The sequence below is a fragment of the Geotrypetes seraphini genome, chromosome 17, assembly GCF_902459505.1.
Source record: "Geotrypetes seraphini chromosome 17, aGeoSer1.1, whole genome shotgun sequence".
Lineage (NCBI taxonomy): Eukaryota > Metazoa > Chordata > Amphibia > Gymnophiona > Dermophiidae > Geotrypetes > Geotrypetes seraphini.
In genome coordinates this window covers 11723322-11736476 of record NC_047100.1, presented here as the reverse complement: position 1 = coordinate 11736476, position 13155 = coordinate 11723322, and the positions used below count along the sequence as shown (strand labels likewise).

The following is a 13155-nucleotide window of genomic DNA, read 5'->3' as shown; positions in this document are numbered from 1 at the left end:
TGGCAGCAAGACAGGAGTCCACTTTTAGATCCTCAGTCTTAAGGGTTGGCGCAGCAAGCCCACCCTAGATTTTGGGGGGGACTGCTTTTCTACATCACTACTGTCTAGAACAGGGATGCCCAAAAGGTCGATCGTAATCGACCAGCAGATCGTGAAGGCAACGCTAGTCGATTGCGGAGCCCTTCCCGGGCTCCATGATAGACTCAAGTTGCCTTCACATTCTACCTGCATGCCGACGCCGTAAACAGGACAAAGAAGTTCCGGGCCGACCATCCTTCCTCCCCCCGACGTCAATTCTGATGTCGGAGAGGAAGTTCCAGGCCAGCCAATCACTGCCTGGCTGGCCCAGAACTTCCTCTCACGTTGGGGAGAGGAAGAATGGTTGGCCCGGCGCTTCTGCAGGGGGAGCTTGGGGCAGCGGTGTCTTGGGGGCCTGTTGCCCGATGGTGGTGGCAGTGGCTTGGGGGAGGACAGGGAGAAAGAAAGAAAGGGGGCAGGCAGGAAGACAGAAAGAAGGGAGGGGCAAAGAGACAGAAAGAAAGAAGGGAAACAGAAATAAAGGGGGGACAGAGAGACAGAAAGAAAGAAGGGAAACAGAAAGAAAGGGGGGGACAGGGAGACAGAAAGAGAGAAGGGAAACAGAAATAAAAGAAAGGGGGGACAGGGAGAAAGAAAGAAGGGAGAAAGTAAGGGAGAACAGGGAGACAGGAAGAAAGAAAGAAGGGGCAGGGAGAAAGAAAGAGGAGGGGGACAGGGAGAGAGGAAGGAGGGGGACAGGGAGAGAGGAAGAAAAAGTTGGGGGAGGGAATGAGGTCTGGAGGAGAGGAAGCATACAGTAGGCTGAAAGAAGGGAAGAAATATTGGATACACAGTCAGAAGAAGAAAGTGCAACCAGAGACTCATGAAATCACCAGACAACAAAGGTAGGAAAAATGATTTTATTTTCAGTTTAGTGATCAAAATGTGTCTGTTTTGAGAATTTATATCTGCTGTCTATATTTTGCACTATGGCCCCCTTTTACTAAACCGCAATAGCGGTTTTTAGCGTAGGGAGCCTATGAGCATCAAGAGCAGCGCGGGGCATTCAGTGCAGCTCCCTGCAGTAAAAACCGCTATTGCAGTTTAGTAAAAAGGGAGGAGGGTATATTTGTCTATTTTTGTATAGTTGTTACTGAGGTGACATTGCATAGAATCATCTGCTTTGACCTCTTTGAAAACCCCCTGGAATATAAATGATAATTAACATTTTCTCTGCATACAGTGTGCTTTGTATTTTTTTTAAATTTTATTGTTGGTAGATCATTTTGACTTGGGTCATTTTAAAAGTAGCTCGCAAGCCCCAAAAGTGTGGGCACCCCTGGTCTAGAACGTTTCATATATTGCACTGGAAAAAGAAATATCTACTTACCCTGGTAAGCTCTTTTCCAGTAGATAGATGAGACATTCTAGACTCCCGCCCAGTCCTTCCTGCGCTTGCTTACAGTTTTCAATCTGTTGATGCTTCTTCAAATTGATTCTTGGATGCCCCGTGCAGATCACTCACAGGAAATGGCTCAAGGCAGCCATTTCCTGTGAGTGATCAACATGGGGCAGGAGCGTGGGAAGATCGCTCCTGCCCCGAAAACCTGCTAGACCACCAGGTAAGGCTTAAGAGGGGGCTTACAGGGCTTAAAATAGCCCGAAAAATTTAAATGAGTTTTTTGTTTTAAAATCGTGAATAACCGAATCCGCGGATGCTGAAACCGCGGATTCGGAGGGGGAGATGTATTGATAGACATTTCCTTTCTCAATTGTCTCTCTCTGCAAAACTTACTTTCTAAGCCCAGGAAATATTGACATGAGCCATTCTTTGTAAGATGGTTTTGGATTATGGTAGTTCTGAGAGTTCAAATTAATTTTGTATGCAAAAGTTTACAGGAATCTGAAACCCTCTTAAAAAAAATATGCTGGTGAGTTCAGTTAGGCATTTTAATTGTATACAGTGCACATGTTTACTGAGATACTGTGTGTTGAGGGCTTTTCTTTATTAAAGGCAGAATTATTTAACATCGTTGGCTCCAGATTAAGATTGCTATATTACGGCATGGCTTCTTGTCCTATTACTGTCTTCATCCACTTGATTCATGTTCTGACATACACCTTTTGCTTTTTTCCCCCCCCCCTCTCTTGTATTGATGGAGCAGCCAGACCAAATCAGTTTGGAGTGCATGGTGTAGTGCCACACTATGTTCCTCCTCAGATGTTTAACATTCCACAGACCTCTGTACAAGCAAAACCAGTGGCAAGTATAAAATTGTTAAATTTTGCTACTAACGTCTATAGTTATGCAGAGTGAGTAATGAGCTTTTAGTGGCTTCTACTCATTGACCCCCCATTAGATCTTTTGTCTTAAAATGAAAGCATTTTGTGAAATGTCAGAATACAGCGATACCTTGGAATCCGAACGCCCCAGCACTCGAACAACTTGGAATCCGAACTAAAAATTCAAGCAAATTTTGCCCCAGAAACCGAACTCTGCTTTGGAATCCGAACGCCCTGCCCTGCACATTTGTATGTGTGCGGTTGTGCCTCAGAATCCAAACTCTGCTTTGGAATATTTGTTAATATTTTACCTTAAAATCCAGTGTATTTACTGTTAAAATTTGAGTTTGTGGGACCCAGGAACGAATTAATCCAGTTTCTATTACTTTCAATGGGAAAAATTATCTTGGAACTTGAACGGGGTTCTAGAACGGATTAAGTTCGGATTCCAAGGTATCACTGTATCATTGACCAGTAGGTAGATAGACAAGAAGAGGTAAACATTCTTGGACCTGCAGCATCACTTACATACTGTATCAGTAGACAGGGAACAATTTTCCTGGTATCACTTCATCTGAAAACCTGGTTATTCTCAAAAATGTAACTCTTCCTCCCTCTCTGATTATTCTAGTCCTCTAAATTTCCTCTTCATCCTTCCCTCCTCTGGAGTTCCTTTCTACCCTAACTCCTGTTAACCGTGTCGAGCTTTGCGAATGTAGAGATGATGCAGTATACAAACCTAAAGTTTAGTTTAGAAAATCAGACAAAACTAGTTTTTTGCAAGACAGTGCTAGTGATGTACTGTTATTCTGATGCAATAAGGCTTCCTTGCTGATGCTGGAATGAGTACTTTTCTAGATTTGCAGTGGGAGCAGGACCGACACACTTGTGAGTTATGTGGCAGGAACAAGGATTGTGCAGTAAGCAGGGCCAGTGAAAGCGCAGAAAGGATGGGACAGATTATAGGATCTGAAGTTGCAGTAAGATGTGGTGGTAGAACAATTAGTAGCAGAACGGCCATATTGTTAGTTCTTGGTTGTTATTGATCAGTATACACTGCTGCATGAGGGGAGGAGGTATAGTAAGCGGCTACAAGCGGGAGCCGTGTTCGAATGCATTGAACCATGATGTTGGATATGCGGGTTATAAATGCTTTAAATAAATAAATAAGTGCACAACCTATTAATGTCCATATTCTTGGTTGATGTCAAGAAACAAGGAAGGAAACAGTGGGAGAGCGAGCTGGCTGCATAGAGGTGAAAAATGGAAGAGGGTTGGTTTAGAGAAGGCAAGAAGGAAGGAGAAGGTGATGAGGAACAGAAAAAAACAAGCCCTGTGTTTAAATTTTGCTACACAGTTTTGACTGATGGCTACACACAATGATTACTGTATAGGACTGATCACTCTGCAGAAATGTAGCTTTCAAATATTTCATGATAATACACTCCTCCTTCAATATTCGCGAGGGTTAGGGGCAGAGCCGGCCTGCGAATATTGAAAATTCATGAATAACCTGAGTGATCTGCATGGGGCAGGAGCGTAGGAAGATCGCTCCTGCCCTGAAAGACCACCAGGTGAGGTCCAGGAGGCAGGAGAGAGGTGGGTGTGATTCCGGTTTTAGGAAATCGCAAATAATCGAAATCGTGAGTCCTAAAACCGCAAATCAGGAGGGGGAAGTGTACTGCATAAGGAACATTAATTCCTTAGATCTGTCCTTCAATCACAGCAGAGAGATATTTTAAGGATTTTTCAGTATTGTTTTGGCTTGGTTGACTGCCTACAATTGAAACACACTTTTTTGTTTTAGGCCCAACAAATGTCCAACCAGGGTGGTGCTTCATGTCAGGGTCCATACCCATACAGCCTCTCTGAGCCTGCCATCACCTTGGATACCACAGGTGGAAAAAATGTGTCTGAACAGAACAACTACAGTAACATTCCTCATGAAGGAAAACATACTCCCTTGTATGAGCGATCTTCTCCAATAAACCCTGCACAGAGTGGAAGCCCAAATCATTTAGATACAACCTATTTCCCTGCCACTTCTACATCATCTTCCTCTGACAATGATGAAGGCAATGGAGGAGCTGCTAAGTAAGTTAAGCCTTAGTCCTTAGATTTGTAAGGAATGTGAAAATATGATATTGCAATGGTTCCTTGTCACAAATCATACAGTGGTTTCTAGCCCTGTCCTCCTGATCCCATGGCCAGTTGAGATTTCAGAATATCCACAAAGAATATACATTGAGTTCCATGTAAGCACCCCCTGGGGTTGCTAATTCGCTTACACCAGGGTCTCCAGTGTATGCAGATATTTGTATGCTTATGAATTGTGGATCATGATCAAAACCTCATTGACTGTGGGTTCACTAGCAGAGGCTTGGGAATCATTTGTGTACTATTTTTATCTTTCCATTAGATTTTTCATAGATTCGGCATTGAATTATTACATTTTCCATAATTTGTTTTCATTATATTTTGGGCTTCCGCTATATATTTAATAGAAATTTTTATGTACCACGTTACCAAAATAAAACCATATGAGGAAGTTCATAATATAAAAACAGTTAAATTCTAACCTACTCTACCCTACCTAGATGTTTAGATATTGTAAAGATAGGTGGGTTTTGGTGGGTTTTTTTTTTTTTTTTGCTAATTAGGGGTCTCTTTGAGGTTAAAGAAATTGGTGTTTTTGTAGTACAAGTACTATTTTTGGTTGCCTTTTTCTAGTGGACTGAAATACATTTCCATAACACAAATGTACTGCAAGAACAAAGCAGTGCATTCCCTCCCAGTAACCAGCATTGGCATAATATTCCACCAACACCCTCCATCTAACACTTTTCCTCATACACCTCAGTACTCTTCTGCACATCCCCAGCCGTCTCTTTCCCTATCAGCTAACTCCAACTTTCTCCCTATCCTTGACCTTACCAGTTTTAAACCAATCCCCTTGTGATTCTGTCTTTTCACCACCATCTCCAATGTTCACTGCGAAGAGTGCTGTGCAGCAAACATGATGGGAGGAGGAAGAGGAGGAGAACTAAGTGGAGTATTCAAGGCAGGAAAGGGGAAGAGTGAAAGAGTTGGAGGAGTGGTGTTATTCTAATGTTTATGTAATAGGTTAAAATACAAAAAAAAACAAAACCCGGGAGCTCTATATATACATTTGGAAAAAATTATCTGTAATCTGTTGGGTGAAGGATGTGAAAACTAGGAGCTTAATAGACTGTGACAAATAAAGATTTTTTGCTTAAATTACAACAACAAGAGCTCCCGCAGAATTCACTTGTTCGCCTTCCCCTCTCTAAAGTCATGTCACTTCAAAAGATTCCTTGACAAAACCTTTTCCTTCCAGGCAGCCAAACATAACCCTTGGCTAGCTCAAATCATACTCGAGGCCCCCACCTACCTCGCCTTCAGAAAACAACTCAAAACACACCTATTCCTTGAACAGAACCCTTAACACCTACCGCCCCTCATCCTTTCCCCCCCCCCCCCACCTTGTACGGGAATCCCTGCCTACTCTTTCTTACTGTAATCTCCGAAATCAAATGACTTCATTGTTTGTAACTTCTGTTTAAACTGACTTCCGGTCAGCTAACTCTGTTTAACTGACTTCCTAACTTCCCACAACTTCTTCATTTGTAACTTTGTTTAACTGATGTGAACCGCCTAGAACTCTCTGGGTATGGCAGTATACAAAATAAAAGTTGTTATTATTATTATTATTTCAGTGCTTAGATTACTAATGGCCTTTACAACAGGTTTGTTTGTTTTTTTTACAGAGTTTAGAAAAGGTATAAGGATTTCATCTGCCTACTAATTTATTTTGTACACAGTGCAGACTGGAGTGAGAATACAATAAAATGCACTTGGCTTTTTGATAAAGGGTCAATGACAAACATTTGATATTTGTTTCAAGAAACATTCAAAAATTTTTTACAAAGAAGTATTACTACATGGGTGTAAATTCTTCATTCCATTACGACCCATAGATCAATCAGAGACTTATGGGTTATGTCCGTCTACCAGCAGATGGAGATAGAGAGAACACTAGAGCTCTGCCATAAGGCACATTATGCAGCAGCCCCTCCTTCAGAATTCTGTCTTCTTAGGTTCCTGCAGCACCCCCCTCCCCCCCCGGGGCTATTACTGGATTGCAATTAAAGCAATCCCATTTAGTGGGAAGGAGGCAGCTAGATAAAGGTTTCCTTGCCCTCAGAACATGGCTGAGATGCGCCTTTCTCAGGAGCTTCTTGCCCATCTCTGTCTGACCACTTAGAGGAAGGGGAGAATCCCTCCAAGGAGGATGATAAACGTACTGCTGCCAGGCTGTTTCTTAAGAAGGAGCTTTCTTATCTGATCACTAAGTCTCTAGAGGTCCTGCATAGTGTGCTTTATGGCAGAGCTCTAACAGCTCCAACATCAGAGCAACAACCTGTTGTTTCCCTTGCGGGACCAGGAAGTAACATCAGAGGGAGAACTGAGACCGGTGCAGGCAGCAGGTTGGAGATGCTGCTTGTGCCATTGAAGAGTTAAAGAGGTATGGTGGGGGAAGAGAAGGTACAATCATGGCAGGGGAGCGGGGAAGGAGCCTCCTACCCTAGCTATGCCACTGCCTTTAGTTCTCAGCTTTCTGCTGTCTTGGGTTTTGTGAAGAGGATCTACCATACGAAAAACGGCTTGACAAATTACAGCTATACTCGCTCGAGGAGCGCAGAGAGAGGGGAGACACGTTCAAGTATCTTACGGGCCGCATCGAGGCGGAGGAAGATATCTTCTTTTTCAAGGGTCCCACGACAACAAGAGGGCATCCGTTGAAAATCAGGGGCGGGAAACTACGAGGTGACATCAGGAAATTCTTTTTCACTGAAAGAGTGGTTGATCGCTGGAATAGTCTTCCACTACAGGTGATTGAGGCCAGCAGCGTGCCTGATTTTAAAGGCCAAATGGGATCGGCACATGGGATCTATTCACAGGGCAAAGGTAGGGGAGGGACATTAGGGTGGGCAGACTAGATGGGCCATGGGCCCTTATCTGCCGTCTATTTCTATGTTTCTATGTTACTATATCTAAAACCAGTTCTTCTAGCTTCAGAGATTGGGGCTGTGGGCCAAAGAACAGTAGTAATTGGAGAAGCGAGAGATTGATTTATTCTTGCAATTGCACTTCCTTTCTAAACAGTAAGCTCCACGAATTAGAAAAACTTGTTTCCAAATTGTGTGTCATTTGGAAGATAAATACTTATCACCCTTTTTTGAATGTATTTCCTGTTTGGTGGTTCTGGCATTTAGTTGGCATTATAACAGGTTTTATATTCATCAATATTTTTTTTTAAATGTGTAAACTGCCCTACTTACCATACTTGTGTTTGTGTTGGTTTTCTTTTAGTCATGTCAGTGGAAACAAGCCTGGCTGGAGCAAAAAGGGAAAACAATTGGAGAGTAAATCAAGTGGAAGAGACACTGGAGACCAAACTAAGGTAGTTTTTAACACAGGTTTATAAATCTGTCCTGTGTTTTGTACAGGTTATGTGGTATATCAGATTTTAATCCACAGGATGGTAATGCTTAACTACTTTCTACTCTCAAAAATACTATTCTCTAATAGCAAGTTTAAAATGAAAGCATGAGGGTAAACTTTATGTTCACTAAAAGTACCGAATATACGATGGATATAGGTCTAAATGTACTAGCCCTATGTCATCCCAGGCCATACCATGATCTGAGACCACTCTATCTTCTAGCCCTGTGGTTCCAGTGTTGGATAGCAACGCAGATGCCATCAAAATGTAATCCAATCTAGCATGTACCTTGTGTGCCTGGGAGATGAAGGTGTAATTGCGCTCCTCAAGATGTATGTAACGCATGCCATATATCCATCAGCCCCAGTTCATTGAGAAGAAATTAACTCCTCTTCCTTCAGCACCTTTGAGTCTAGATTTTGGGAGCTACTATCAATAGCTGGACCAGCCATGGTATTAAAGTCTTCTCTGATAACACTGGACAACAAAGTTTTTGCTTCAACTCTTTCGGGTGTTTCTTACAGATTTTTGGCTGCTGATCACAAAAATCATGTTTAAAATTACATATCATGTACCGTTTTAACAAAAAAGTACATTTTTACAATTTCTTGTTATACTTTCAGTCTAATGCAATTAATTCTTAACCTAATCTATAATAATAAAACGCTAAGCGCGCATGCGCACTCGCGCCATGTGTTCCCTGATCTCTGATCTGTCAGGATGTGGCGGCAAGAGTGCACATGCACGCCAGACAAGCCTCACTGCCGCTGCAAGGATTCCGAGGAAGGCGGCGATGATGAGGGGAGCCGCCGTGGCAAATTCAAAATTACACTCGCACCAGGCGGGGATCGACAGAGGAGCCACAGCATCTGTCACCGCTGTACCTTTTCAAACCCTCCTCAGCACTGCCGCCATTGTTGGTAAGTTTTTAAAGTCCTGAAAGACGCAGACCAGCACGAAGCTCCGACACCAGCAGCAGCGCCACTGCCCACCCGCTGCCGCCCCCTCCGTCAGCTTGCACAGCAACTCCAGCAGTCCCCGGTGATCCGTGTAGCCCCCCGCCTCGCACAGTCTGCCACGGACGGCTCGGTTCTCTGCCCTCAGCATCGACCGACCATGCCAGGAGGGCAGCGCTGAATTCAGGAGCTGCCTTAGGGCGCCTGGCAGCTTCGCCCCCGGGAGGCTGCCAGGCTGGAGCGACATCGGCCAGGTCAGAGCTGCCGGGTGGGATCTGGGGGCCGCTCAGAGGTCCGGAAGCTCATCCTCAGCTCCCTGCCGGCCGGTGATAGGTGTATGTGAGGGAAGATCCTGGATGGCGGCTCCGGGTAGCTCTCGCCTGCTTCCTCCGCCGGTTCCCCACCAGTTGTGTTTCACTGGGATGGTAGTGAAAGGCGATCTAGAACTGGGCCCTTGCATTATCACCACTGATTGGATAATACCGACCCCTCAACAACCGGTCTCCAGCCCCATCCAGCTACCGCTACTGGGAAGCAAGTTAACCTGCCAACCAACAGTGGCTTCGGCGCATGCGCACACCCGTTAATGTAACAGCCTAACACACACAGAAAAAAAACAAACACACATACAGCAGGCAAAGAGACAAACACCAAAACAAACACAGACAGAGAGACCACAGGGAAGGTGGGGTGGGGAGGAAAATACTGCACAGGGAAGTGGGGTGGGAGGGAAATGCTGCAGCATAGGGAAATGGAGGGGGAGGGAATGCTGGTGTAGCTACTGCACAGGGAAGTGGAGAGAAATGCTGCTGCATAGGGGGCAGGGAGAGAGACAGATAGAAAGAAAGACAGATAGTGGGAGGGAGGGAGACAGAAAGAAAGACAGTGGCAGAGAGAGTCAGAAATAAAGAAAGACAGACAACATATATTTTAGCACCCGTTAATGTAACAGGCTTAAAGACTAGTTCTTAATATAGGCCTAGGTGTAGGTGTGTTGACTCTGATGCCATTTCTGGGAGCATTGTGCTTAAGGCACTGGGTTTGTGAAGAGGAAGGTTTTTATAGCCTTCCTGAAGCTCCAAAGTCCATCTAGTGTTCTAACAGATGGGGGGATGGTGTGCCATAGTCTGGCTATGAAACATGAGTAGGAGGTTTTCTTATAATCATAGCAAAATCTCCAAAACATGAATAATGTGAAAACATCAGGGAACACTGATTTTGTCAAGCTAAATAAAAAGAGCTCTTTCATATTTTTCCGCATTATTCATGTTTTTGAGATTTTGCTATGATTATAACAAAATCTTGTGTACAATGATTATACCTTGAGCCTAAATCTGAGACTAATAACACTTTTGCTGTCTGTGGGTCTCTGAACACACTTAAAAATACTCTTTGTATTCAATGTTTAATTCCTTATGAAACACCTTAGAAATTGTAGGAATTAAGGGTGTTGAACACTATGTTGACCTTTATTAATTGAGACTATCCTTACTGAGTGAGATCAATCCAAGTTTATTTAATAATAACAGATTATATACCGCAGGACCGTGAAGTTCTATGCGGTTTACAATGATTAAAAAGTTACAGATTGAGTAGTACTAACAGAGTTAAGATTTAGCAGTCAGTTATTGCAGGGAAAGACTGTTCAGTGTAGCTGCCTAAGTACTTTAGGAACAAATATGTGTTTAGGTGTCTCCTAAATTCCCCATAAGTATTCGCAAGCATGAGTAATTGTTTCAGATCTTTACTCCATAATGCTGCCTGATAAGAGAAGAGATGTTGATGATGTCTTTTAAATTTACATCCTTTAACCGGTGGAGAAACAAAATTCAAGTTTGAGCTTCTCTTAAGTCGACTGGTTGAGAAAGAGAAAAGGTCGGTTATATATCTGGGGTTAGGTCGAAAAGTACCTTAAAGCAGAAACATCCAAATTTAAACTTCACACGTGCCTCCATCGGCATCCAATGCAGGAGTCGGTAGGAAGGAATTACATGGTCGAACTTCTTCAGAACGAAAATCATCCTGATCGCTGCATTCTGCACCAGTTGTAATCGTTGCAAGTTCTTCTGGGAAATTGCAAGATAGGCTATATTACAATAGTCAGGTTGGCTCAGTATAGGGGATTGTACCAGAATTCTGAATGATGAAGCATCAAAATATGCTCTAATGGAACGAAGCTTCCAGAGAGTAAAAAAAAACCTTTCTGACCAAAGAGTCTACCTGGTCTTTCATGGTTAGGCCCTGGTCTAGTATTACACCCAGTACCTTCATAGTAGATTGGATAGGGTAACTGAGTTTGTTGATGCGCAGCGATGTTTTAGTGTCAAGTGTGTGTGGCGATGCTACGAAGAATTTTGTTTTTTCTGAGTTTAGTTTCAGTCTAAATTCAGACATCCATTGTTCCATCACATTTAGTACTTCTGTTGCCATAGGAGTGACTTCGGATAGAGAGGTCGTGAATGGGATAATGATCGTGAAGTCATCTGCATAACTAAATAATTTTATCCCCAGTTGGGACAATTGCGCACCTAGTGATGACATGTAAACATTGAAAAGCAGTGGGGATAGTGGAGACCCCTGCGGAACGCCGGATGGATTACTCCAGGTTTCAGATAGATTGTAGTTAAAGCGTACTTGGTAAGTGCAGGACGTAAGGAAACCTCGGAACTGTTAAAGGAAAGATTTATAAACTATAAAGAGTTTTACCTCATGCAAAATTGTCATTTCTTTAATAAGAGATTAACTATTTTTTCTGCAGCCCTCCAAGTACCCTATTTTTTGGCCTGGCTGGCCCGAAACTTCCTCTCCGACATCGGAATTGACGTCAGTGGGGGAGGCTTGTGGGCCCAGTGCTTGTATGCATCTGGCCTGGCGTCGGGGAAGCAGGGAGAAATCGGTGGCAGTGGCTTGGGGGGGTGCATGGAGAGAGAAAGACAGATAGAAAGAAAGAAAGGGGGGCAGGGAGATAGAAAGAAAGAAAGGGGAGGGGGCAAGTAGAGAGGAAGTAAAAGTTGGATTTATGGAGGGACAGAGAGAGATGTTGGTTGGGGAATTAAATGAGGTCTGGAGGAAAGCCTGAAAGAAAGAAATATTGGATTTACAGTCAGAAGAAGGAAGTGCAACCAGAGACTCAAGAAATCACCAGACAGCAAAGGTAAGAAAAATGATTTTATTTTAAATTTAGTGATCAAAATGTGTCCAAATTTATATCTGCTGTCTATATTTTGCACTATGGCCCCCCTTTTATATTTTGGATTGTTCAGGAAGAAAGGCATTTCTTTCTATTTTTCTTGTGGTGTACTGTGTAAGAGTCTGGCATATTAGGGTTTCATTTGTGCACAATAGTACTTTTAGTTTGTGTGCTTGTATTTGAAAAGGGTATTTTTTTTTCTGCATGTGTGACTGAGTCCAGGTGTTCTGGTGGGGATAGAAGTCCAGAAACTGTGGTTGGTGTTGTGGCCCCAAGAAGGAAAATATTTGTCGCCTCTCCTTCAGCTTTTTTGGACTTGAAATAGTCCCAACTGAAAAATTAGTGATTACTTAAGGCTTGATCCATGACAAACAACACTCACCTACCAAATTTCAAACATCTGTTTATATTCAAGTCAACCTTTTTTTTTTTTTTTCTCCTTTTTTGGGGGAAAAAGGTTACCTTGGTTTGTATTTAGATCGGTTTATATTTGAGTATATACAGTAGGTGCCTGCATCCCCTCTTATCCTAGATGCCCTGTTATAGAATTATCCTGATAATGCTAGAATCCAGCACATCCAATTATTTTTCTTTATGGAAAACATTTTTGGTATTGTCTCTATAGATTGTTTTCTTGGTATAACATAAGTGCTAATATCCTAGGACAAGCAGGCAGCATATTCTCACATGTGGGTGATGTCATCCACGGAGCCTGGTACAGAAAGTTTAAAAAGTGTACTATCACTTTAAGTTTTGAGAAACTTTGCGACTGCTCGCATTGCGCATGCATGAGTGCCTTCCCGCTCATGCACCACAGTTCTTTGTTTTCCATGGTGCAAAGAAGTATTTTTTAATCTGGACTCCGTTCAGTCTGTATTGCCTTCCAGGTTTAAGTGGTTTTTTCCTTAAATTTCTTTTACAATATCTTTTATTTTTTCTTTCTTCTGTAGTAAAAAAAAAACAAACATACTCTGGTTTTGGCCTTGGGGCTTTTTTCCTTGGTGGGTGTCTTGTTCAGATTCAAAATTGAGTTTAATCTCACTAAAAAAATTTTCTGGCCATGTCTAAACTTTTAACGGGTTTTAAGAAGTCCTGTAGGTGTCAGCGGCCTATTTTTTTCACCGACCATCATAGTTGGTGTTTAGGCCCTGAACACAGAGTCAAATCTTGTGCTTGGTGTT

General features: G+C 42.8%; 1 protein-coding gene across 1 annotated transcript in view; it reads left to right on the top strand.

Annotated features, from left to right (window-relative positions):
* FAM120A (family with sequence similarity 120A) overlaps nt 1-13155 on the top strand; it is a 126126-nt gene that overhangs the window by 47566 nt on the left and 65405 nt on the right. Inside the window, exons 6-8 of the mRNA XM_033926005.1 lie at nt 2184-2281; nt 4109-4395; nt 7696-7786. Of these exons, the coding sequence (XP_033781896.1) occupies nt 2184-2281; nt 4109-4395; nt 7696-7786 (476 nt within the window). The remainder of the gene's footprint in view (nt 1-2183; nt 2282-4108; nt 4396-7695; nt 7787-13155) is intronic.